The sequence below is a fragment of the Phacochoerus africanus genome, chromosome 6, assembly GCF_016906955.1.
Source record: "Phacochoerus africanus isolate WHEZ1 chromosome 6, ROS_Pafr_v1, whole genome shotgun sequence".
Lineage (NCBI taxonomy): Eukaryota > Metazoa > Chordata > Mammalia > Artiodactyla > Suidae > Phacochoerus > Phacochoerus africanus.
Window position 1 is genome coordinate 93,751,947 of NC_062549.1, and position 23,549 is coordinate 93,775,495.

The 23,549-nt window shown below is 50.8% G+C and overlaps 2 protein-coding genes across 3 annotated transcripts in view; one reads left to right on the top strand and one right to left on the bottom strand.

The window, feature by feature from the left end:
- Positions 1–1,008: 1,008 nt before the first annotated feature.
- Positions 1,009–8,010, bottom strand: TTC24 (tetratricopeptide repeat domain 24). Its single transcript, XM_047782893.1, has 9 exons — positions 7,243–8,010; positions 6,840–7,043; positions 5,382–5,510; positions 5,127–5,239; positions 4,514–4,612; positions 3,169–3,266; positions 2,932–3,045; positions 2,038–2,208; positions 1,009–1,260 (listed from the first exon to the last, which is right to left on the bottom strand). The coding sequence occupies exons 1-9, from the start codon at positions 7,946–7,948 to the stop codon at positions 1,179–1,181; spliced, it is 1,716 nt and encodes a 571-aa protein (XP_047638849.1). The 5' UTR covers positions 7,949–8,010; the 3' UTR covers positions 1,009–1,178.
- A 5,093-nt stretch (positions 8,011–13,103) lies between these two features.
- Positions 13,104–23,549, top strand: part of IQGAP3 (IQ motif containing GTPase activating protein 3) — a 43,967-nt gene continuing 33,521 nt past the window's right edge. For both annotated transcript variants that reach the window (XM_047784300.1, XM_047784302.1), the window contains exons 1-5: positions 13,104–13,164; positions 16,254–16,341; positions 20,226–20,382; positions 20,983–21,060; positions 23,194–23,270. In XM_047784300.1, coding sequence (XP_047640256.1) covers positions 13,128–13,164; positions 16,254–16,341; positions 20,226–20,382; positions 20,983–21,060; positions 23,194–23,270 — 437 coding nt within the window. In that variant the 5' untranslated portion in view covers positions 13,104–13,127. The remainder of the gene's footprint in view (positions 13,165–16,253; positions 16,342–20,225; positions 20,383–20,982; positions 21,061–23,193; positions 23,271–23,549) is intronic.

Genomic DNA, 23,549 nt, shown 5'->3' on the forward strand with positions numbered 1-23,549 from the left:
ACAGCAGTTTTAAAGTGACACCTGCCTCACAACTTCTAAGGATGCAACTTAGTTTTCATAGGGACGGCTTGTTTTCACACTCATTTCATCAAGTTATAGCACGTTTAATTAAATTACAAATTACAATAACACAACCAGAAATAACACTTTTGGTATCAGACACAGCCAACTCTTGGTAAGCAATGGCTTAACTGGGGGTGTAGAATGGCACAGCATTCTAGAAGGTACTCACTCCCTAGGTGGGTTTTTTTGTTTGTTTGTTTTTTGTCTTTTGTCTTTTTAGGGCCGCACCCGAGGCATATGGAGGTTCCCAGTCTAGGGATGTCTAATTGCAGCTGCAGCTGCTGGCCTACACCACGGCCACAGCAACACCAGATCTGAGCCACGTCTGCCACCTACACCACAGCTCGTGGCAACGCCAGATCCTTAACCCACTGAGCGAGGCCAGAGATCGAGGCTACAACCTCCTGGTTCCTAGTCGGATTCGTTTCCGCTGTGCCACGACGGGAAACTCCTCTGCCTAGGTTTGAATCACAGTTTCACTAACAAGTTGTGTGACCTGGGAGGCAACCCACTGCATCTTTGCGTCCTTTCCCCTCTTCTGTAAAAGGGCATATTCATCTGCTGTGAGGGTTAAAGGAGAAGACACTTGTGAGCACTTAGGACAGTGTGTGGCATGTACTGAATGAGCAATGTGGTACATCATATTCTTGTTGCAGCTGCTGGCAGCAGTTTTCCTACAGGCTACAGGCCTGAGGAGCCTGCATCTAGCATCTGCTGTTTCCTGGAGGAAGAGGAGGGCCTTCCTTGGTCAGCTAAGGTGTATCTTCTGTACCGTTGGTTTCCCATAGGAGAAAAAGGAGTAACTCGGAAGCCTCTTGACCAAGATGTCATAGTTTTAAGGACTGGCAAGGGTCTTAGCAATTGTGGGGTTTGAATCTAGAAAGGAAAGGGGGAGGAATTCATCATCCATTTTCCTTTTTTTCTTTCTCTAATCCCAATGAGGAGCACACAGCATGCCTCAGGGCTGAGACTGTAGGCCCTTGTCCAGCCTGCTCGGGAGCCCGATTGCTGATGTCCATACACTGCTCGCTGGAAATGACAGGGAAGGAGCCAAGTTCCAGAAGCCCCTGAAGAGTGCTTGCTGGGGCAGGGCTGCTGTGGCCGGCAGGGCGGGGTCACATGATCATGCAGAAGCCAGACTCCGTGGGTCTCCTCTGAGCGTTCCTGTTGGGTGTGCCCCTGGGCTGTTTGGATGACCTGAAGGAGGCAGAAAGGGGCTGGCCAGAGGGAGTGACTGGGGAGAGGAGAGAAAGCAGCTTGCTCTGGCTCCAACTTCTGTTACCCTCTCTGGCCTTCACCTCTGCTCATGGACTCCGGGGCAGGAGGGAGTAAGCTTCAGCAGTGTATCCCCCCTTCAGCAGGACTCTCCCTTTCTCAGGTTGTGTAGGAAACAAGGGATACCCCAGGCCTCCAGAGCAGGATGAGGGTTGTTCAGATGGCTAAAGGGTGACGACAGAGAGGCTCAAAGCCCTTGGGCCCTCAATGCCCAAGCACCAGACCACATCTTCCATCAGCTTGAACAGTGATCATGTTCATTAAAATCACCCAAAGCCACAGCCTCTCCTACTTCTTTTTTTTCCCTTTCTTTTCTTCCTTCCTTCCCTTCTCTTTCTTCCTTTCTTTCTTTCTTTCTTTCTTTCTTTCTTTCTTTCTTTCTTTTCTTTTCTTTTCTTTTCTTTTCTTTTCAGGGCCATGCCCATGGCATATGGAAGTTCCCAGGCTAGGGGTCGAATTGGAGCTGCAGCTGCTAGCCTACACCACAGCCCCAGCAGCGTGGATCCCAAGTGGAGCCTGTGACCTACACCGCAGCTCATGGCAATGCTGGATCCTTAACTCCCTGAGTGGGGGCTAGGGATCAAACCTGCATCCTCATGGATACTAGGCGGGTTTGTTTCCACTGAGCCACAAGAGGAACTCCATCTCCTACTTCTTTTATCTATTCTTCAGGTCTCTTCCCTTCCCCCAGGGACCCACCTATTGGCTTGGGGGCCACTGGGTACCAGAAGGCCAGGGTCATCCATTCTGAGGGGGCGTTGGCCTCCAAGTGGGAGATGGGCCCTGGGTCCTGGACCTGGATGGAGAAGGACAGACACATTCATCCCAGGCCTCCCTGCACCAAGAACCATCATGGTGGAAAAGAGACACCTTTGGGAGAAGAACAAGGGAGGGTGGGGGTCAGGGATGCCTTGGTCACTGTCCATGGCGGGAACACCTGTACAGAGCAGGTGCTTGGCAAACCTGGGCCGATTAGAGGTTAGACTTGGGAATGACTCATCAGTGTCACTGGTGCCTGGAAGAAAACACACTGAAAAGAAGATATCAGTGAATTCAAAGTCACCAAGGAGCAGAGTTCCTGTTGTGGTGCAGTGGAAACGAATCTGACTAGGAACCATGAGGTTTCGGGTTCGATCCCTGGCCTTGCTCAGTGGGTTAAGGATCCAGCGTTGCCATGAACTGTGGTATAGGTCGCAGATGCAGCTTGGACCTGGCATTGCTGTGCCTGTGGTGTAGGCAGGCAGCCATAGCTCCGATTGGACCCCAGCACCCCTAGCCTGGGAAGCTGCATATTTCCTAGAAGTTAGGAAAGCTCCTTGGAAGCAGAGAGGAAGAGGCAAAAGGATTTAGGGGAAATGGGCTGGGGTCTTGAGAGAGAAGCAGAAAGGAGGGAGAGCTGGTCCTGGGGTTGGGAAAAAGGTGTGTGTGTGTGTGTGTGTGTGTGTGTGTGTGTGTGTGTGTGTGTGTGTGGAGGGGTGGTCTCAGTGTGAGCCTGGGGCAGGGAGAAGAAGGGGGGGAGCAGTAAGGGAAATGAGAGGGCTGGGGAGAGCGCTCCCATTTGGGGGAAGGGGCTACACAGTGGAAACAGCCTACTTAGACTCACGCTCCGGTCTTGGTGCTCCAGACATCTCGGGAACATTCACCGACTCTTCTTCCACTTTCTCCTCGTGGCCGTCCTCTAACTCATTTTCCCACTCACCCAAAGATCTGTAAGGGCAGGGAACGGGGACAGAGTGGCACCCTGGCTAAGTCCCCTCCTTCCCAGGTCCCACCCACCAAAGTCAGTCTGCAACACCTCCCAACACACATCCACCCCTGTGCCCTGCTCACCTGTGCCGCACTCCTGCCGAGCCCCTTCCCACCATGGTTTGGGTTCCTGCCACCAGGAAGTCTCCACCCGGAGCCTGGGGCCTCCCTGGAGCTGAGGTCTGGGAATGAAGGGGACTAAAGGAAATCAGTTTGAAAAAAATGGCCAATCTAGCTGGTGGAGGTGGTGTTCGTGTGTCCCCTCCAGACACAATGGCCCAGGAGAGACAGAGGGGTGCTAGACAAGCTGGGCGAGACCACGTGTCTGAGGATGAAATTACAGAGGGAGGCGTTCCCGTTGTGGCTCAGCAGTAACAAACCCAGCTAGTAACCATGCGGATGCACGTCTGATCCCTGGTCTCACTCAGTGGGTTAAGGATTGTGTGTTGCTGTGGCTGGGGTGTGGGCCACTGGCTGCAGCCCCGATTCAATCCCTAGCCCAGGAACTTCCATATGTCACACAGGCGGCCCTTAAAAAAAAAGAAAGAAAGGAAAGAATTTACAGGACAAGTCCCTTTGTTCTGTTAAGGTCCCTGCTAGTAACTCTCAAGGTAGAACACAGCCTCATGGACTTTCAGGCCTGGCCACAGCCTGACGACCACCTCATCCTGCCTGGGCTCTCCAGGAGCAAAGTCACAGATAGTTGGTGGCCAACTTCGGATGAAACCCAGGTCTTCTGAACCCCAACCCAGTCCTCTGCTTATACCAGGCTAATTTAATTGTAGTTGAAAATTACAAATATGGAGGCCTAGTCTTTCGAATAAGAGAGGACATAAAACCTAGTAAATATATATAATAAATATTAATTATTTAACTCCTGGGGTAAGAGTTTGCCTGAGAAAGCTCCAATGTGAGGGAGAAGCCAGTTGGAGAGACACTGACCTGTTGAGAGAGGCAGGGAGGTAGAGAGAGGGGGAGGGGAACCAAAAAGAAGGGACACTGCAGTGACCCACCGAGAAATGCCCCCAGAGAATGAGCTGGGACAGAGGCACGTCCTTGGAGCACTGCTGCCATCCTGTGGCCTTTTTGGAAACTGCAGGCAAGGTCTTAAAACTTTCCACCTCCTCCCAGGTTCGGCTCAGTATCGTTGAAGGCACCCCTTCGCCTTCCCCCACTGGGCTAGTTATGACTGCGCCAAAGTCCTGGCTCTGCCCCAGTGTTGGAGACATGCCACAGTCCCCCACCCACCTCCCCACCCCCTGTGGCCTCCGGAAAGTGATATATGCCATATGCAGGCACCAGGGGCAGATGAACGCAGTTGAGCAGTTCAAGTTCAGCATGTCCCTGAGGACATCAGCTCTGCTCCCCACAGCCCTTTCTCTGTGTAACTGCTCCCTACCCCTGCTCCTTGTCTCAGGTATCATCTCACCAGGGTGCAAGTCGGGACCAGCCCACCCTGGGCCAAGTGGGTCCTCATGGCATCCGCCAGCTTGGCCACCAGCCGCTCTCGTACAGAATCTGGCTCCTTCTAGGAAGAGGGTGGATAATAGGATAATGGGGAAGGCTTGGGCTTGGTGGTCTTCTGGGGATCAGAGAAGGAAGAAACAGGAAAAAGGGAGGGAAGGGGACTCTGTCTCCCTCTTTTCTACACCATTCCCCTGGCTCTGCTACCATCCTGACTGCCTGCCCAGAATTGTGGATGGAGATGGACTCTTCCTCACAACCGTGCCTCAGGACCTAGCATACAAGGTGGTCAATCCTTGATTTTTTTTTTTTTTTTTTTGTCTTTTTAGGGCTGCACTTGCAGCATAGGGAAGTTCCAGTGGGACCCAGTGGGATGAGGCCAGGGATTGAACCCACATCCTCGGGGATACCAGTCAGGTTCATTATTGCTGAGCCACAATGGGAACCCTGCCCAATGCTTGCTTGATGAGTGAATGAATGGTGGGGAGAAGGCAGATATGTCTGTTGGGGAAGGGATAACAGGACAGCAGCTGGGGGGATGGTAGGGAAGAGTTAGATTCTGGGAGGGAGGGTCTCACCTGACACCGGGCCAGCGCTTCTTTGTAATATTTCAAGGCCTGGTCATGCTGCCCCAATCTGGCTTCAGCAGCCCCCAGACCCTCGCAGGCCTGCCATTGCCCCTTCACGTCTCCTGGGGAAGAAAGCTTGCGAGATCCTCCCCAGGGACCCTCCCCTCCAGGGGTGTTCCCCACCCAAGTGCCCCCATCTGCCTTCCCGCCAGCCCCTGCTAGTAGGCCCCACCCCAAGCCACCTGCTAACCCCCTCAGCCTCACCAGTGTCCCGGGCAGCCTGCAGAGCATGTAAGTAGTTGTCTCTGGCGGCCTTGTGATCCCCAAGCTGGCTCAGTGCAAATGCCAGGCTGCCAAAGCTCCGGCCCTGCTCCCACCGCTGCCCCACAGAGCCTGGTGACAGAGCCCACCCCATCCTGAGAAAGGACCCTGGCTGCTGAAGCATCAGGACCCTACCCACCCCAGCAACAAAGGAAGGGTTGCCAGCAGTCCTGGTGCTCAACCCTGATGCACGGCAGAGGTCTGAACTCTCAAACCCAGCCTCTCCTCAGTTCTGAGTTTTGGCCAGAATGCCTCCCCCTGGCTAGTCAGACTCTTTTTTTTTTAAATCTTTTTGGGGCTGCATCTGCAGCATAGAGAGGTTCCCAGGCTAGGGATCGAATCGAAACTCCAGCTGCCGTCCTTCGCCACAGCCACAGCAATGCCAGATCCAAGTTGCATCTGCGACCTGCACACAGCTCAGGGCAATGCCGGATCCTTAACCCACTGAACAAGGCCAGGGATCAAACCCATATCCTTATGGATACCGGTCAGGTTCATTACCACTGAGCCACAATGGGAATTCCCGCCTGGCTAGTCTGAGCCATGTAAAAACCCAGGGAGGCAGGGGAGGCAGTATTAATAGCTCCTTTTTTTTTTTTTTTTTTTTTTTTTTTGTGGCTGCACCCATGACATATGGAAGTTCCCTGGCCAGGGACTGACTCCAAGCCACAGCCGTGACCTATGCCACCACTGTGGCAACATGGATCCTTTAACCCACTGTGCTAGGCTGGAAATCAAACCTGTACCTCTGCAGTGACCTGAGCCACTGCAGTCAGATTCTTAATCCACTGCACCATGGTGGGGACTCCAATAGCTCCATGTGTATACATGTGGAATTTGAAACTTAGAGAGCAAAAGTGACTCACTGAATGTCATACAATCATTTAGAGGAAGCACTGGGCTCCACTTCAGGCCTCGTCTCCCAGCCAGGGCTCTTCCCTCTGCCCATTGCTGTCTTCCCAACCCCAGGCCTCAGTTTCTGGGCCCATAACCCCCTGTCCTGTCTGACTGTCCCCTCTCCTGTACCCCAGCCCTCACCTCCCTGGTTCTGGACTTCCCAGTCCCATAATTAGCTCTAAACATCTATCAGTAGAGCTCCCATTGTAGCTCAGTGGTAATGAACCTGACTAGTATCCATGGGGAGGTGGGTTCCATCCCTGGCCTAGCTCGGTGGGTTAAGGATCCCACATTGCAATGGCCATGGTGTAGGCTGGCAGCAGAGCTCTGATTAGACCTCTAGGCTGGGAACCTCCACATGCCAGGTGTGGCCCTAAAAAGACAATCGATCAATCAACCAATCAATCAAATAAATATCCATCAATTCTGCAGCCTCAGGGCCCCAGCTGGAGCCCCCTCTTGGTCCCCCAGTCCCAATCCCATTCCCCAGTCCCTGGTACTCACCATGCAGGTTGGCAGCCTTCTGGTGGAACTCCCGGGCTTCCTGATAGTTGCCGAGGGCATTGTGGGTCATCCCAAGGTTTCTTAGCACTGTGGCCTCCTCTCCTGGCCCCCGGCACAGGGGCAGGGCCTGCTGGAAGGCCTCTGCTGCTAGCGGGAACAGCTGGAGCTGGGAGTAGCTCAGACCTAGGTCGTTATAGAGTTGCCCTGGAGGGCATGGCCAAGGTCACTGGTGGCCAGGGCAGACGCAGCTGAAGCTGTCCTGGTACAGCCTCTGTCCCACTCTCCCAGGGTTCCCACCACCCCTTCCCAAGTCCTCAGAAATGCTTCTGCTCCCACCCCACTTCTCAGAGTATCACCAGGTCTGATTCTCCCCGGATCCCACACCTATGCCCAAAGGCCTCACCCAGCAGTTCCCGCTCAGGGCTCCTCTCAGCAAGCTTCCGGCTCTCCTCCAGCACCTGCACAACTTCACCCACCCCATGCCGCCCGCTCTTCAGCAGACACCCCGCTGCAGCCCCCAATGCCAGGGCTGCAGCCCGGGGCTGCCCTGCTTGGGTGTAGGCCTGGCTCGCTTCCTGCAGGCAGTGGGCTGCTAGCTCAGGCTGTCCCAGAGCCTGGTAGCAGGCTCCCATTTTCGCCTGGGCTTGCCCCTGGTCACCTAGCGGCTGGTAGTGGCCCAGGGCCTTGTGGTACCAGGCCAAAGCTTGAGGCAGGTCGCCCAGGGCATGGTAGGCCAAAGCTACATTGAAACACTGGTCTCCGTGACTCCCGCCCTGGGCCTTCTCTTGAGGTTGGGCTCGTAGGAGCAGCTCAAGGCCTCTGGCTGGGTCCCCAGTCTCCACGTAGGCAGCCCCCAGGTTGAAGGCACAGGCCTGGAGAACAGGGGTATCCCTGGTTTGTGGTGCCTTGGAAGCCAGGAATAAGGCCTTCTGGAAGCTGGTCAAGGCCTCGTGGTTCTGGCCAGCCAGCAGGGCTCTGTGGCCAGCGCTGGTGAGAGCTCGGATGCTGGCCTCTTGCTGTGGCCACTTCCTTCTCTTCTTTTTCTTCTTAGAGCTTGAGGGTGAGGGTGATGGCTCTTGGGGGGTATCCTCAGTGTTGAGGGAAGACATGGTGCTGACAATAGGGAGTAGAGGGGTCAGCTCATCATCCCGGCTGCCTCCCAAGCGCTCTCCCTCTTGGGTAACTCAGCTCTACCTCTGCCCTGGTGTGACCCTCGAGTTTCAAGGATTCTCTCGGCCATCACACTTTGCTGCATCCATCCCATTGGACACCACACCAACCCTCACTCCAGTGCCCTGACTAATGTTTAGTCCTTGAACCAGAGTCAGTTCAAGTAAGAGCTTCCTGCAGGAAGCCCTCTTGGAGTTCCCCTTGTGGCTCAGTGGAAACGAATCTGACTGGTATCCATGAGGACTTGGGTTTGATCTCTGGCCTCACCCAGTGGGTTAAGGATCCGGCATTGCTGTGAGCTGTGGTGTGGGTCGCAGACGAGGCTCAGATCTGGCATTGCTGTGCTCGTGGTATAGGCTGGCAGCTGTAGCTCCGACTGGACCCCCAGCCTGGGAACCTCCATAGGCTGCAGGTGCGGCCTTGAAAAGACAAAAAGACAACAACAACAAAAAGCCAAGAAAGAAAAAAAAAATCAAGGAAGGAGTTCTCGGTGGCTCAGTGGTAATTAACCCTACTAGGAACCATGAGGATGTACGTTCGATCCCTGGCCTCGCTCAGTGGGTTAAGGATCTGGCGTTGCTGTGAGCTGTGGTGTAGGGTGTAGATGTGGCTTGGATCTGGCATTGCTGTGGCTGTGGCTGTGGTGTAGGCCAGCAGCTGTAGCTCCGATTGGACCTCTAGCCTGGGAACTTCCATATGCTGTGGGTGCGGCCCTAAATAACAAAAAAAAAAAAAAAAAGGAAGGAAGGAAGGAAGAAAAGAAATGAAAAAGAGAAAAGAAATCCTTCTCCCCTCAACCAACTGGTACTCTCTTCTCTGCTCCCACAGCACTCTGTCTTTTATGGCATTTATCACACTGGGTTGGAGTTGTTCACTTTCTTGTCTGTCTCCCCTGCTAGATTTAGAGCAACTTGAAGGGTCTGGAACATAGTAGATTCTCAATATGTGTTTATTGAATGAGATGACAAAGCTGCGGCGATGGGTGATGGTGAAGGTTGCACAGCAATGTGAGTACACTTAACGCTGCTGAACTGTGTGCTTAGAAATGGTTTAAAATGGGAGTTCCCGTCGTGGTGCAGTGGTTAACAAATCCGACTAGGAACCATGAGGTTGCAGGTTCGGTCCCTGGCCTTGCTCAGTGGGTTAGCGATCCGGCGTTGCCGTGAGCTGTGGTGTAGGTTGCAGACGCGGCTCGGATCCCGCGTTGCTGTGGCTGTGGCATAGGCCGGTGGCTACAGCTCCGATTCAACCCCTAGCCTGGGAACCTCCATATGCCGCGGGAGCGGCCCAAAGAAATAGCAAAAAGACAAAAAAAAAAGAAAGAAAGAAAGAAATGGTTTAAAATGGTAAACAGTAGGCTGTATAGATTTGACCACTCCAATGTTTCTTGGAGTTCCCGTTGTGGTGCAGCTGATACAAATCTGACTAGGATCCATGAGGACGCAGGTTCGATCCCTGGCCTCGCTCAGTGGGTTAAGAATCCAGTGTTGACATGAGCTGTGGTGTAGGTCGCAGATGTGGCTTGGCTCTGGTGTTGCTGTGGCTGTGGTGGAGGCTGGCAGCTGTGGCTCCAATTCAACCCCTAGCCTGGGAACCTCCATATGCCTTGGGTGTGACCTGAAAAAAGCAAAAAAAAAAAAAAAAGTTTCTTGACTGACTGAATGAATGGATGAATGAACAGAGCCCATACAAAGCCTCTCCTTCAGCCTGTGTCTCCACACACACGCATCCACTCACAACCTAGGTTCTCCTGCTGTCTAATCTCAAGGTATAGTTCAAGTCAGTTCGACAAATACTCAGCAAGCCCTGCTGTGCCAGGAGCCAGACAAGGCACCCGGGGCACCAAGCTAAATAGGCCATTGGATTGGCAAAGAGCCAACTTTCAGGAGCAAGGCTTCTGTTTCTCCATTGACTGCCTACTCCCTATCCCAAGGGGAGCAGCCTTCTCCCCTACTGCCTTGGCTCTCTGTCTGCTGGCTGGTTCTGGTCCCCTGACTTCCTGCTCTGGTCTCCAGAGCCCTCTTAAACCTAAACACATTTCTCCCTCAGCAGCATGTGGTTCCCCATTGCTATCTCTCCCTTACAGAGGCAGAAGCCTTTTTCATGAACCCTTCTCCCAAGAGACAGGGAAAGGAATGGAAAAGACCCAGGAACTGGGCTCTCAGCCCCTCCCATTTTTCTCTTCCCCAACATTTTTTTTTAGGAGAAGCAGGCAGGGGTGATACATTCTTTTTTTCAAGAAACTCTCCCTTGGGAGTTCCCATTGTGGTGTAGCAGAAATCTGACTAGTATCCATGAGGATGTAGGTTCGATCCGTGGCCTCACTCAGTGGGTTAAGGATCTGGCGTTGCTGTGAGCTCTGATGTAGGTCACAGACGCGGCTCAGATCCCAAGTTGCTGTGGCTGTGACTGTGACCGGCAGCTGTAGCTCTGATTGGACCCCTAGCCTGGGAACTTCCATATGCCTCGGGTTTGGCCCTAAAAAGCAAAAAAAGAAAAAGAAACTCTCCCCTCTCCCTGCTCCTAAAAACACCCAGGCAGGAATGCAGGAATGCTGCTTCTTCAAGGCCCTGGTTCTTGGGGCAATCCTAACTACCCCCACCAGGTCTTGGGGCCCCAGCCACAGGACGCCTTACCTCCTAAGATCCTCTCTGTAGATGGCTTTCTGGAATGGTCCCTCTGGCTAGAGTTACCTACCTTAACTCTTAGCTCAGAGCCGCTGGGGTTACCAGACAACCAGGTACCGCCCTCCATGTCTAGGAAATTCTTTGATTGACAGCTCAAATGGCCTATCTTAGTGCTGAACTCTGCTGTTACTCCGGCACAGATACCTGGATTCCATTGCCCTTCCCGCCTCCCCTCTCCCCACCCGTGCAGACACAGGCCTCAAGTCCTTCACTTCAAGCAAGAATCAAAGCAGCAAGGGCTTGTTACTAGTTATAGCTTCAAAGACCATCTATCCCTTTCTCTTATTTCACAGAGGAAAGGACCTCTGAGAGCAGACGTGACTTGCCTGAGGTCAAAAAACAGTCACGTAGCTGGGATTAGAGCCCAGGTTTTCTGATTCTGGGCTAACTAGCCTAAGGTCCCTTCCATTAACTATGACTGAAAGCTTTAATGAGGCTTGGGGTGTCCCAGAAGTGAAATCTGCCCGCCCCCCTCTCTCTCACACACACACACATTGTGCTTCTGGGTGGTAGTTTCACATGTGGGAACAGGGTGAAAGGTTGATGGTCAGGAAAGGCCTGGAGATCAGAAGAGCCTCTCTGCCCCCGGACTCCTTTTCCCAGCTCCACTGATCTGCAGCCTCCAGGTTCGGCTTAATGAGAGGACAGCAGGCACCAAGAGAACAGGCACCCACTGCCCTACCTCACCAAGGGTGGCCTGCATCAGAAAAAAAATGTCCTCATTTATCTAGGAGAAAGGGTTCTTTTAAATAGAGAGGCCAGAGCCAGAAATAAAATTATAAAGAAGTAGTTGGGCTCACAGCATTTGCCGGGCAGCCTCTGCTAAGGGCCTGCTGTTGGCAGACATGGTGCACACACCACAGTCAGCGCCCATGCCCGAGGCAGGTTCTCCTAGCTGCCTGCTGCTCTTGTCCAAAGGCTGGGCCTTTGGGATGCTACCACAGCATAGCCAGAGCCAAATATGCAGCTCAGTCTGCAGTTCACTGAGCAGCCTTCCCTAAGGGGTGAGGATCATTTGCAGAGGGGGCAGGGACTGAATCTGCTCTCACTGAGGTTCTAATGGCCACAATGATCTAGTGATCATTTCTGAATCACTTTCCTTGTTTGATTCCCTGCTGGTATCTTACATATCTTTGCCACTCTTTCCACACTTGGCTTCCACAACCCACTGTGCCTTTTTTGTTTGTTTGTTTTTAGGGCTGCACCCGCGGCATATGGAGGTTCCCAGGCTAGGGGTCCAAGCAGAGCTACAGCTGCCGGCCTACGTCACAGCCACAGCAATGCCAGATCCGAGCCACATCTGCAACCTACACCACAGCTCACAGCAATGCCGGATCCTTAACCCACCCATTGAGCGAGGCCAGGGATTGAACCCGAGTCCTCATGGATACTAGTCAGGTTTGTTACCACTGAGCCACCAATAACTCTTTCCTTGATTTTTAACACCGCTAATGAGCCAATAGTTGCTAAATGTATATCTCTAGACTTAGCTTGCCAAGTGAAATTCCTGTTTCCTCAAATCTACCCATCCTGTGTATCCACTGTTACTTGATAAGCCACTAATCCAGTCTCTATGCTAGAGACCTGAGAAATATCCATGAACCCCCTCTACTCTAGCTCCCAGTCCTACTGATTCCACCTCTGAAACCTCTCTCCATTGTACCCTTTCTTCCGCAGTCACATGACCGGGGCCTTGGAAGTACAGCATATTATGATTAAGAACTCAGGCTTGGAACTGGATTATCTGAGAGTTTGAATTGTAGCTCTACCGATTTTTAGCTGTTTGACATTTCTAAGCCCCAGTTTCCTCCTTGCTCTTGCCCATGCTGTTTCCACTGACTAAGATCCCTCCCTCCGTCAATCGGATGAATTCTTGTTAACTTTTCAACCCAGATCAGCTGTCACCTCCACTAGGAAGTCTTCCTGTCTTTCACTGCTCTTAATCACAGCAATAATTTCCCTCTGTGTATCATTGACCTCTAAATTATTTGACTATATGTTTATCGCTCATTACAGAACCACAAGCTTCTTTAAGGCATTGATTGTGCTTATTTATCTCTCCATTGGCAACAGCCAGTTCAGTGCATAGCAATAAGTAGGTCCTCAGGTTACCTGCACCAAAGAATACTACAGGAAGCCGAGAGGGGTTAATGGGAATATTAGGAGGAAACGATAGAGGCAGGGGCAGGGGCTAATTGAAGTAAGACAGTTTAGCAGCGAAGAGAAACAGCAACCAAAGTACGGCAGGATGGGGAGAGACCCTCCCAGCCTCGGGCGGTACCCTTTCCCTCACCTGGCGGCACACCTCCGCAGCCTGGAACTACAAATCCCAGGAGCCCCGGCGGCGCAGACCGGAAGTGTCCTGTTCGCCTCTGGCTACGGTGAGGGGCGGTGGCCCGGCGGCGGGAGATTCAAACCTAGAAGAAGGAACATGGAGGGGAGAGGAGCGGGCCCGGGCCGGGCGGTCTGTGAGTGCCAGAAGGGGCCGAGGAGGGTCCAGCAGTGGTGCTGCTCCTCGGGGACTCGGTGGTCCTGGGAGAGGGGGGGGCGGGGGCGGGGCAGGGGGGCCGTCAGGCCAGGAAAGACCGGACTGTGCTGAGTGGGGAGGGAGCGCTCAGTCCGGACTCGTGCGGGCGGGAGTAAAGCTGTGAGCTGTTTACGAAACGCTCCCACTTCTGTGCCGCACTTCAGAGCTTACAAAGAGCTTTTCCCCTTATCCCCAGATTCTGGGGCTCCGAGGCTAAGAGGCTGTGGGTGGTCTGGATGGCTCCTTAAATTTCAGCAATTACTGATGGCTACCATAACTTGCCAAGTGCTACCGAGGAACGGGTCGCCCAACAAGACCTGGGGGCCTTCCTTGACTTTTTGATGCCTCTTTGAGACAATGCCTCTCAAAGTTTTATGGTGTCAGAATTACCTGTGGAGTTAATTTAAAACGCAGATTCCTGAATCTTATCCCAGAGCTTTAGCAACAGTTGGTCTCTATTGGGACCTATAATGTGCATTTATAGCAAGCCCCGCTGCGCTTCTCCGATCACCCCAGGTAACTGTGTGTCTGTGTACCACGCTTTCAAAAGCACTGCTTTAGAAAGAGAGATTGGGGTCGGAAAAATGGGACTGCAGAAAGGTTATCATCTGACCTGAAAGAAAAGCAAAATCGAGCTCTTCTTCTACCCCTTTCCTGTCCTCTCCGTTAGGGTACAAAAAGCAAAGGCCACGTCCACCTATATGTTGAAGGAAAGCTGGTTCCAGACCTGAAAAGGGCAGGAAAACTGATTTTTTTTTTTTTAAGACTCTGCGTGTGTGTGTGTGTGTGTGTGTGTAAAGTCCTGCCCATCTCTCACAGTCCTCAATTCATAACTCTGAGATGATGTCACTCACTTACTGGTTTATTTTCCATGCTTAGCAACCAACACTTGTTCCTTTACACCCCCTTAAAGGAACCAATGGATTTCCTGTGATTGGCCAGTGCTTTCAAATCTGAACGTGGAGGGTGTGTGTATGTGTGTGTCTTTTAATTTGCTTAACTGCCACTTCAAATAAGCCCTGCCCCTCTCCCAAATCATACTGCAGGATATGCAATACAAGGAAAAGAGATAATGAGTGGGAACGACATTTAGTGCTGAGTCAAAGACAGATTTACTAAGCTCTGTCTCTTTTTAAGCTCTCTGACTTTATTTTCTTGGTGTATATGTGTAGCTTTCTCTCATTTTTTCTGATTTTGTACTGTCTTCCCTAAGGAGACTAGAGAGATAGGGAAGAAGAGAAGGGAAAAGATAAAAGGAGGCTGTGGCCCCCCAAAAAAATGTTCCCATCATGGCTCAGTGGTTAACAAACCCTACTAGCATCCATGAGGATTCGGGTTTGATCCCTGGCCTCACTCAGTGGGTTAAGGATCTGGTGTTGCCATGACCTGTGGTGTAGGTCACAGACATGGCTCGGATCCCTCGTTGCTGTGGCTGCGGTGTAGGCTGGCGGCTACAGCTCCGATTAGACCCCTAGCCTGGGAACCTCCATATGCTGCTGGTGCGGCCCCAAAAGACAAAAAGCCGGAAGAAAAAGGAAAAAAAAAAAAAAAGGAGGCTGTGGCAAAGGCAGAATGTTAATGCTGTCTCATTTAAAGGATTTCCTTTTCTTGAGTTTGGGAGTCAGAGTATTGTCTGCACTTTACTTCGCTTGGAGACTATTTTCCTCCTCAGTTGAGCTACACCTAAAGGGAGAGTAAACGCACCTTTGTGATCTTTTAAAATTCTCTGTCCTTCTACTTTACTGCAAGTGAGTGGCCTTTTTCATGTGGTTCTATCTGTTGAACTGCCTTTTCTCTCTTTCCACCTGTTCGTTCTTTAAGATTCTGCTCCTAGGAGTACCTCTTGTGACTCAGCATGTTACAAACCCAACTAGTATCTCTGAGGATATGGATTTGATCTCTGGCCTTGCTCAGTGGGTTAAGGATCCGGCGTGGCCCTGAGCTATAGTATAGGTTACAGACATGGCTCAGATCCCGTTTGGCTGTGGCTGTGGCTGTGGCATAAGCCATAGCTGCAGCTCTGAGTCAACCCCTAGCTTGGGAACTTCCATATGCTGCAGGTGCAGCACTAAAAAAAAAAAAAAACAAATTCTGCTTATAGGTAGAATCCTTTGTTTCCTCTGCTGCTTCCATAGACTATTCATGAGCTGTAATCTCATTTATCATATTAGTTTGAAGCTTTTTACTTACATGTTTTTCTCTACTAATAACAATATGTATTTCTGGAGAGTAGGGGTCCACTAGTGCAGTGCCTGACATACAGGAAGTACTGAAGGCATGAAGGGCTGTGGAATGATGAGTCCTAATTTGCTCTGTTAACTGATCTAGCCTCTGGGGAGCACCTGAGGAGGATGATACAAGTCCAGTTCTTAAAGAACTCAGAGTCTAATTAGGGATAAAGTGAGAAGCTAAGTTCCCAGTCAAGGACGGATCTGGACAGCCCTGCTAGGAGGTGCTGAGGGAAGGGCCATGAGGTAGGCTTGGGAAGGAGAAGGTCAGGAAGATGGCTGGAGAGGACTGGGAAGGAATGCCTCCAATACAGGAAAGATCCTCCATTAGGAGTTCCCATCATGGCGCAGTGGTTAATGAATCTGACTAGGAACCATGAGGTTGCGGGTTCGGTCCCTGCCCTTGCTCAGTGGGTTAACGATCCGGCGTTGCTGTGAGCTGTGGTGTAGGTTGCAGATGCGGCTCGGATCCCGAGTTGCTGTGGCTCTGGCGTAGGCCGGAGGGTACAGCTCCGATTCGACCCCTAGCCTGGAAACCTCCATATGCCGAGGGAGCGGCCCAAAGAAATAGCAAAAAAAAGATCCTCTGTTAAAGGATGGAGAGGCCACCCTTTAACAAGACGCCAACTAGGATAGCTTTACTGGATAGGAGCAGAAGATTGGAGCCAGAGTGTCCTGGAAAGGGGGGGGCAGACACATGGGAGATGCCCCTGGTCTCTGAGCAGAGTTGCCTAAGAATGTCTGGTAAGAAGCTTCAGGGCTCCTGCCCTCTATCTAATGGCTCCCTTCTCTAACTCCCCAGATGAACGCCTCACAGCTGAAGAAATGGATGAGCAGAGGCGGCAGAATGTTGCCTATCAGTACCTGTGCCGGCTGGAGGAAGCCAAACGGTGAGCAGAGGGACTGCCTCATTCTGGTCTCCCTTTCCCACCCCGCCCACCCCATGCACCAACCCCTAAAGCAAATGCAAAAAGAGAGAGTCCATTCTATGGAAAAGGAAGAGTTGAAATTGCATCTTTTTTTTTAGACTATTTTTTAAGAGCAGTTTTAGGTTCACAGCAAAATTAAGAGAAAGACACAGAGGTTTCTCATATACCACCTGCCCCTAAATATGCACAGCCTCCCTATTATCAACATCCCTCTCAAGAGTGGTACATTTGATGGAGTTCCTTTCGTGGCTCAGTGATTAACAATTCTGACCAGGGACCATGAGGTTGCAGGTTCAATCTCTGGCCTCGCTCAGTGGTTAAGGATCTGGCATTGCCGTGAGCTGTGGTGTAGGTCTCAGACGTGGCTCGGATCCTGCATTGCTGTGGCTCTGGCATAGGCCGGAGGCTACAGCTCCAATTAGACCTCTAGCCTGGGAACCTCCATATGCCACGAGTGCGGCCCTAGAAAAGACAAAAAAAGAAAAGAAAAAAGAGTGGTACATTTGTTACAGCTGATGAGCCTGCTTTGACACATTATCACCCACAGTCCATAGTTTGCCTTCGAGTTCACTCTTTGTATTGTACATTCTATGGGACTGGACAAATATATAATGACATGTATTCATCCATCATTATAGTATCATCAAGTAGTTTTGCTGCCCTAAAAAGTCTCTGTGCTTCACCTTCATCCCCTCAGCCCACCTCCCCGCCCCCCAATTTCTGGCAACCACTCATTTTTTTACTGTCTCCATAGTTTTGCTTTTTCCAGAATGTCGTATACTTGGAATTCTACAATATATATAACCTTCTCAGATTGGTTTCTTTTCCTTGTAATATGCGTTTAGGGTGGTTCTTCCATATCTTTTCATGACTTGATTGCTCATTTCTTGTTCGTGCTGAATAATATTCCATTGTCTGGATGTACCACAGTTTATTAACCCATTCACCTACTGAAGGTCATCTTGGTTGCTCCCAAGTTTGGGCAGTTATGAATAGAGCTGCTGTAGACATCTGTGTTTAGGTTTTTATGTGGGCATAGGTTTTCAGCTCCTTTGGGTAAGTACCAAGGAGCACAATTGCTGGATCATATGGTGAGGGTATGTTTAGTTTTGGAAGAAGCTGCCAAACTGCTTTCTAAAGTGGCTGTGTCATTTTGCATTCCCACCTGCAGTGAATGAGAGTTTTTGTTCCACATCCTCAATAGCATTTCTTGGTGTCAGTGTTCCAGATTTTAGCCATTCTAATAGGTGTATATTGCTATCTCACCATTATTATTATTATTATTTTTTGTCTTTTTGCCTTTTCTAGGGCCACTCCTGTGGCATATGGAGGTTCCCAGGCTAGGGGTCCAATCGGAGCTGTAGCCGCTGGCCTACACCACAGCCATAGCAACGTGGGATCCGAGCCACATCTGCAGCCTACACCACAGCTCACGGCAATGCTGGATCTTTAACCCACCAAGCAAGGCCAGGGACCGAACCCGCAACCTCATGATTCCTAGTCAGATTCGTTAACCACTGAGCCATGACGGGAACTCCCATCATTATTTTAATTTGCATTTCCCAGATGACATATCATGTAAAGCATCTTTTCAGATGCTTATTTGCCATCTGTATATCTTTGGTGAGATGTCTGTTATACCTGAATTTTAAGTCAGGTCGTTTGTTTCCTTATTGTTGAGTTTTAAATGCTCTTTGTATATCCTGGGTGACAATCCTTTATCAGATGTGTCTTTTCCAAATACTTTCTCCCAATCTATGACTTGTCTTTTTTTTTTTTTTTTTTTCGGGCCATTTCCTGCGGCATATGGAGGTTCCCAGGCTAGGGGTCTCATCAGAGATACAGCTGCCAGCCTACACCACAGCCACAGCAACGCCAGATCCAAGCTGTGTCTGTGACCTATACCACAGCTCATGGCAACACCAGATCCTTAACCCACCGAGCAAGGCCAGAGATTGAACCTGCAACCCCATGGTTTCTAGTCAGATTCGTTTCTGCTGCACCATGATGGGAACTCCTGACTTCTCTTTCTTATTTTCTTGACATTGCCTTTTGTAGAGCAGATGTTTTTAATTTAGTGAAGTCCAATGTATCAGTTATTTCTTTAAGGATTGTACCTTTGGTGTCGTATCTTAAAAAGTCATTGCCTGGGCGGTGATGATTCCAACATGCCATCTGAGTGCCCATGCTGAAACCCAGGAAAAAAAAAAAAAAGTCATTGCCTTACCCAAGGTCATCTAGATTTTCTCCTTGGCTATCTTCTAGTTTTGCAGTTTTGTGTTTTATCTTTGAGTTGATACTCCATTTTTAGTTGAGTTTTTTTGTTTGTTTGTTTTTGTTTTTTTGTCGTTGCACCCAAGACAGGCAGAATTTCCCAGGCCAGGAGAGTTCCCGTTGTGGTGCAGTGGGTTAATGATCTGGCTTGTCTCTGTGGCATTGCCGGTTCGATCCCGGCCTGGCGCAGTGGGTTAAGGATCCAGCTGTGGCATTGCCGCAGCTGTGGCAAAGGTTACAGATGTGGCTCAGATTGGATCCCTGGCCTGAGAACTTTCATATGCTGCAGGTGTTGCCAAAAACAGAAAAAAAACAGAAGAAGAATTTCCCAAACCAGGGATCAAACCTGCACCACAGCTATAACCAGCACCACAGAATTGACAGCACTGGATCCTTAACTTGCTGAGCCACCAGGGAACTCCTCGATAGCATATTTTTAATGTTATCCCCAAAAGTAAACAGGATGGGGTAGATGGGAAATTCCGAGGGTCTGTGCTGTGACAGGGAAGGCAGGAAGCAAGGTGTGACTGGCTCTCTCTTAGAAAGCAGATACTTTCCTATAGGCCCCCAAATGTGGAGAAGTTTGGAGATCCCATCGGAGGAGCCCTTACTCTCTCCCTCATATAATCGGCAGCTATAATAATACTTTACCTTTGTATTCAAGGTATTTTCACATCCATTACCTCATTTAATCCTGGCAGCTGCCTGCTGAAGTGGTAGTGTCTTCATTTTGTAAGTTGTGCAACTGAGACTCAAGAGAGCTGAAGTGGGGGAGATGATGTGGAAAGCAGGTCTTCTGATTCCAAGGGCTGTGACCTTTCTGTCCCTTTGTGCTGTCCCCCTCCCTTCACACCTAGAGGCTTCCTATCCCCTCGTCATCCTCAAAGCTGTGTTGTGGGTTATGTAGACATGTAACCTGGGTTCTCAGAACATGCAGAATAAGGGAAGTGAGCAGATACTTACTCACTTTGGTTTGGTTCAGCAGTCAAAGGCAGAACCCGATCAAGTGAGAGGTTCTATCATGTAACAGGTAAGAGCCTGTTTAAACCTCACCGAAGATGGCCAGGTTCAGTGTCTGTCAGGGAAGAGGTACCAGGGTGTGTGGGGACTGAGGATTGGCTAATCCAGGGTTGGCTAGTTCCCAGAGAGGGGAGCTGGGAGTAGAGCAGGTAACAGGGGGCAGGAAAGAGTCAGCAGGAGTTCCCTTCATGGCGCAGTGGTTAATGAATCCGACTAGGAACCATGAGGTTGCGGGTTTGATCCCTGCCCTTGCTCAGTGGGTTAACGATTCAGTGCTGCCGTGAGCAGTGGTGTAGGTCGCAGACGTGGCTTGGATCCCGCATTGCTGTGGCTGTGGCTCTGGCATAGGCTGGCAGCTACAGCTCCAATTAGACCCCTAGCCTGGGAACCTCCATATGCCACGGGAGCAGCCCAAGAAATGGCAAAAAGACCAAAAAAAAAAAAAAAAAGAGAGTCAGCAGCTGCTCAGAGGAGAGGGCGGGGAGGTCCTGCGGTTAGAGTGAACTGCTGCGGCTGCCAGAGTGGCTGAGAAGGTGCTCTTATGCGCTCAGCTGGATGGAGGCCTGCCTGAAGGAGGAGCTTCCTTCCCCGGTGGAGCTGGAGGAGAGTCTGCGGAATGGAGTGCTGCTGGCCAAGCTGGGCCACTGTTTTGCACCCTCTGTGGTTCCCTTGAAGAAGATCTATGATGTGGAGCAGCTGCGGTACCAGGTGGGGAACAGAGGTCTCCACTGTCTACCTTCTTCCTCTCAAACTACCTCTTCTCCTCAAAGCTGTGAGAGTAAGGTGGCTGTATAATTTATTGTCCAACCCTGGGTACTATTGAGGATGAAAAGGGGTGCTATTAATCATCGCACTGGTGTCTTGCACCGGTTGGTGTCTCCCAGCCAGGCAGCGCGTACTGTCATTAACAGCAAGGGACATTTGCTCGGCGGGCTTTGAGATGCCCATGACACGGATTTCCAAGCAGACTTCTGTACCCCCAACGACACTCAGAGGCTTTGACGCCTTGAAGGCCCTTCCCTGTGCTCCAGGCAGCCCAACCTGCCTCCTCTTCCCATCCTAGTTCTGGGCTCCCCTTTTTGTTGAAGCCTTACTAGCTTGCTAATCCCATTCCCTATGCCATCCTCCCCAAATGGATGGGTCATCTGCTCCTGGCTTCTGTCTCTGTGTGTGTGTCTCTGTCCTGGGGGGATGGGAAATCCATCGGGCTGGGTCCTCTGCCCCCTCCTCTTGAGCCTTCAAGCTGTCATCTGGGCCCTGCCCTGAGAACTTTGGAAATAGATTATCTTCTCTTTCCTTCCCTTTTAGGCAACTGGCTTGCATTTCCGTCACACGGACAACATCAACTTTTGGCTGTCTGCAATCGCGCACCTCGGTCTGCCTTCGGTAACACTGGGCCTCAGGACTGGGGTTCATGTCTCCTCTTCACCTGCACCCCCACCCCCACCACACACATGCTTTATCTCCCTGACACTCTTTAGTGCTCATCTCCTTGTGTCATGTAAGCTAATTTAGTCGAAGCATTTAAGTTCCCTGGGGCTGTTTATCTTTGAACCTGTTTATTAATCGGTCTCTGCTTCCACGTCTCTGTGGGTAAGTGAGGGAACTGAAGGGAGGTGAAGGCGTCCTGGCCTGAGAGGCGTTGTTCCCATTAGTCATCGGGGCACCCATATAACATAGGAGATGGACCTCAAGTTGGCCAGCCATCGTTCCACCAGGATTTCATAGCATGAGCAAGGACACGCCACGTCCCTAGGCAGTAGATTTGGAAGCCTAGGCCAGGACCCCAGTTGGACACATGCTGCGTGTCCTCTCGCTCTGACTCTCACCTGTACAGTGGGAATAGTAATCCTTCCCCGTCTACCTTAGAAGGTTGCCCAGAGATCACATGATCTGTGTGAATTCATTTTGCGACTTAGAAAAACCACACAAATGAAGGCATGATAAGATTCTGCAGTGTTTTTCTTCACTGTGAAGGGAACCATAAGGTAAGGAAACAGCAGTAAAGAAAGATGCTTTGGTGAGAGGCAGGAGCAATAGAAGCCATGTGTCCTTAGTGAAGCCAGAATACTTTTAAGTCTCTAGATTTGGTCCTTTCTTTCTTTTTTTATTTTATTTTATTTATTTTATTTTATTTTTTGTCTTTTTGCTTTTTCTAGCGCCACTCTTGCGGCATATGGAGGTTCCCAGGCTAGGGGCCGAATCGAAGCTATAGCTGCAGGCCTATGCCAGAACCATGGCAACTCAGAATTGAGCTGCGTCTGCAACCTACACCACAGCTCACAGCAATGCTGGATCCTTAACCCACTGAGCAAGGCCAGGGACCAAACCCTCAACCTCATGGTTCCTGGTCAGATTCGTTAACCACTGCGCCAAGACAGGAACTCCTAAATTTGGTCCTTTCTTATGTATCTAAGGTAACCAAGAGGTACTCAGGTTAAACCTCATTACAGTGACCAGGTGGCATATGAAGACATGCCTGAGCCGACTCAAATCTTAGAAGGGGGTCCACTGATCTGAGGCCTCTGACTTGGAGACAGAGCTGGCATGCCCTGACTCTTCATGGTTCTTTGTCGGTATATGTGCCTCATTGGGCCTCCAGAGAGTCATGGCCAGCTCCCAGAATGTCACCTTTCTGAAAAGAATCCCAGGTGAAGGCCGGCTGTAGCTCAGAGGTAACGAACCCAACTGGTAACCCTGAGGATGTGGGTTCGATCCCTGGCCTCACTCAGTGTGTTAAGGATCTGGTGTTTCTGTGAGCTGTGGTGTAGGTCACAGACTCACAGATGCGGCTCAGATCCTGTGTTGCTATGGCTGTGACATAGGCTGGTAGCTATAGCTCCAATTTGACCCCTAACCTGGGAACGTCTGTATGTCTAGGTGCGGCCCTAAAAAGCAAAATTAATTAATTAAATTTTAAAGAAAGAATGAATGGGGAGCCTATTTCTCCCAGAGCATGTGGCCTGCCTCCTAGAGCCTTGATAGCTTTGTCTGGTGTTTGTTAATCCGGGGCTGTGTGTCTGTGGCTGGGTCTTGGCTGAGTATGTGTCCCCAGTGCTCTTTTACATGGAGAGTGTGGGTGCAGTGTTGGCTGTAAAGAGTTGGGGGGATTGGAATTCCCGTCGTGGCTCAGTGGTTAACGAATCCAACTAGGAACCATGAGGTTGCGGGTTCGGTCCCTGCCCTTGCTCAGTGGGTTAAGGATCCGGTGTTGCCGTGAGCTGTGGTGTAGGTCACAGACATGGCTTGGATCCTGCATTGCTGTGGCTCTGGTGTAGGCCGGCGGCTATGGCTCTGATTCAACCTCTAGCCTGGGAACCTCCATATGCCATGGGAGTGGCCCAAGAAATGGCAAAAAGACAAAAAAAAAAAGAGTTGGGAGATTGACCCAGAATCCTCAGGCAGCAAAGGATCACTTACCCCAGGTTGGAGAGGAAGACCCCATTCTTCAGCCCCTCTCTCCATATTTAGTGATGCTTAAAATCTCCAATGGCAGTAATCAGCCGGTTTTCCCCCCAGACCTTCTTCCCAGAGACGACGGACATTTATGACAAGAAGAACATGCCCCGAGTGGTCTACTGTATCCACGCACTCAGGTGAGACCACAACTTGTCATCCACGTTCCTCTGGGTAGATACAACCAGCAGTCAGCAGCAACTAACAACTGCAGCAGGAAGGATGGAGGGTCGACCACAAGGAGCACTTCTCAGGAAAGTGAACTTTTTTTTTTTTTTTCGTCTTTTAAGTGTCGCACCTGCTGCATATGGAGGTTCCCAGGCTCGGGGTCGAATCGGAGCTGTAGCTGCCAGCCTACACCACCACAGCCACAGCAGCACCAGATCCAAGCAAACTATACCACAGCTCACAGTAATGCC